The sequence below is a fragment of the Otolemur garnettii genome, unplaced genomic scaffold (assembly GCF_000181295.1).
Source record: "Otolemur garnettii isolate 467f Iridium unplaced genomic scaffold, OtoGar3 scaffold00016, whole genome shotgun sequence".
Classification (NCBI taxonomy): domain Eukaryota; kingdom Metazoa; phylum Chordata; class Mammalia; order Primates; family Galagidae; genus Otolemur; species Otolemur garnettii.
Window position 1 is genome coordinate 10996526 of NW_003852411.1, and position 2078 is coordinate 10998603.

At 38.9% G+C, this 2078-nt stretch overlaps 1 protein-coding gene across 4 annotated transcripts in view; it reads right to left on the bottom strand.

The window, feature by feature from the left end:
* NPL (N-acetylneuraminate pyruvate lyase) overlaps nt 1–2078 on the bottom strand; it is a 36729-nt gene that overhangs the window by 2485 nt on the left and 32166 nt on the right. For all 4 annotated transcript variants that reach the window (XM_023510790.1, XM_023510789.1, XM_012802668.2 and 1 more), the window contains one exon: nt 1009–1048. In XM_023510790.1, coding sequence (XP_023366558.1) covers nt 1009–1048 — 40 coding nt within the window. The remainder of the gene's footprint in view (nt 1–1008; nt 1049–2078) is intronic.

Below are 2078 nucleotides of genomic sequence, written 5' to 3' on the forward strand. Positions count from 1 at the left end.
GGGGGGGGGGGCGCGACTACTGTACACAGGCAAACTTTTAGTTCTTTAAAAATTTTAATAGTCCAATATCTATTTTAATGTACTTTAGGAACCTATAATTGTCACACCAAACCCACCATTTTGTGAAAAGTAATGTTTAGGACAAGAGAATAATAATAGGTAGTTCATAGCACTGGTGGCAAACAAATATGACAAAAATCATGAAAATAAAAAGTAGGTTAAATGTTGTCTTTGAAGGGTTAAGAGAGCTAGTTGAGAGCCCTGTGAGAATGGGAGGCTTAACAGGGAATAGGTGCTTGGGGAGGGGGAGGGTTGCCAAGGGGAGGCAGAAGGGCTCTAACAGGAAGGTGGGAGGTCTGCCAAGAATTAACCTAAAACTTTTGCTGCACTGACCCAGGTTTAATTGGTCCAAGGACCAATCTTTTGCATAAGAAGAGTGAATGGTGGCTATCTGCCATTTGTCATAGAATAAGATTTAAGAGGCTCTGGAGAGGTTCCTCTACTCAAATTCACTGTATCCCCTCCCCCCAGTTTTACTTTGTCATGTTATCCAAACCCCCATTCATTTGAGCTTACTTTCATTAATAAACTCTTTTCATATTGTAAATACTCTTGGGAGAGCTGTCAGTCATTCACAATTTAGTAAGATCTGTATTTAGACTGCCTTCTCCAAAGCACTTAGGCTGAAATCAGACATGTGACTTGTTAGAATTTTAATGAGCAGAGGCAAGTGAAAGCAGGCAGGGGTGCTGACTGTGTAGGAGAGAAGGAACAGAATATGGGGGGTGTGTGCTAACATGGAGGAGAGAGATTTATTTTACTGAAGGCTGCCAAAGATCTTCCAACTAGGTTTACTTCACCATTTTGTATGTTTGGCCCTGGAGGTTAATACTGGAAACAGAACACTGCCTGCAACAGATCATGAAAAGGTGTTCTAGTTGAACCCTCAGAGAAAGGGATGCTATTCTGTTTCCTTTACATTTGCCAGCGGCAGACAAAGGCACTTACCTAGTTTGACCACAAAGTTGATAAATCTCTGGATACAAAACTAGAAAGAAACAAACAGAGATCTGTAGTCAGTATTACTGAACTATGAAAACAATACATACAAAAAATTTGGAAGTGAAATTACAGAGGCCCTAAAAGGTCCACACAAGTTGTCAGAAGGTCTGTCAGAATGGAGAAAAATAGCAGGGAGGATGGTGAGGACCCATCCGGGATAAAGTAAGATCTTTTCATACACCGAGACTTTACAGAATGGACCTATGCAGAAAAGACACTCCAATGAAGGGACCGTACAAGAGATTAAGTTGGGTAATGTACCCCTTATCCATCTAGCTTATGTAAACTTACCAGCTAATGCAGTGGCTTTCAAACTGAAGCTAAGTAGATCTGGGGTACCTTCCAAGATGTCTAAGGGGCACTTGGCCAGGGCTAAGAGGATCGATTTCTAGATCCTCAACATCCATTAAGTGCTATTTTAAAAAATTGATCAGCACAAGAATTTGCATGTAAGGGAGCTACAGATCATCCTTTTCTATTTCCCCCTTTTTTCACAGTTCTTTTCCTGCTTTTAGAAAAAATAAAGACATACCTACAATATCACTGCCTTAGGACACCTCTGGGGCACCAAAAAGGGGCAAATTAAAATGTTAGTACTGGCATTGATAAAGAAAGTGACAGTGATTCCTCCAACAGGTGGATAACAAGTCCTCTTGAAAATCAGGTTTTCAGTTTTTTGCTTTCAGCACTGCTACGCGCATTGACAGCTGAAAATCATCAAATGATTATAGCATTCTGTGATTTTAACATGTGACTCACAAAATGCTCAAAGAATTGAGTGACTCTGTTATAACAAAACTTTTTCCATTCTTTTCCATTCTATTCTTTAATTTATAAAAACATGGTTTTGTGGTACTTATTTTTCTAAAAACAAACAAAAAAAACTGAGATAGTATTGATGGTGAACCTTAACTCATCCTGGTACTAAGTAACATTCATCCATGAATTCATAAACAAATGGATAAAAACAAAAGTCTCCTCTATCTCATTAAAGAGATGCATTTTCTTTTCTTTTC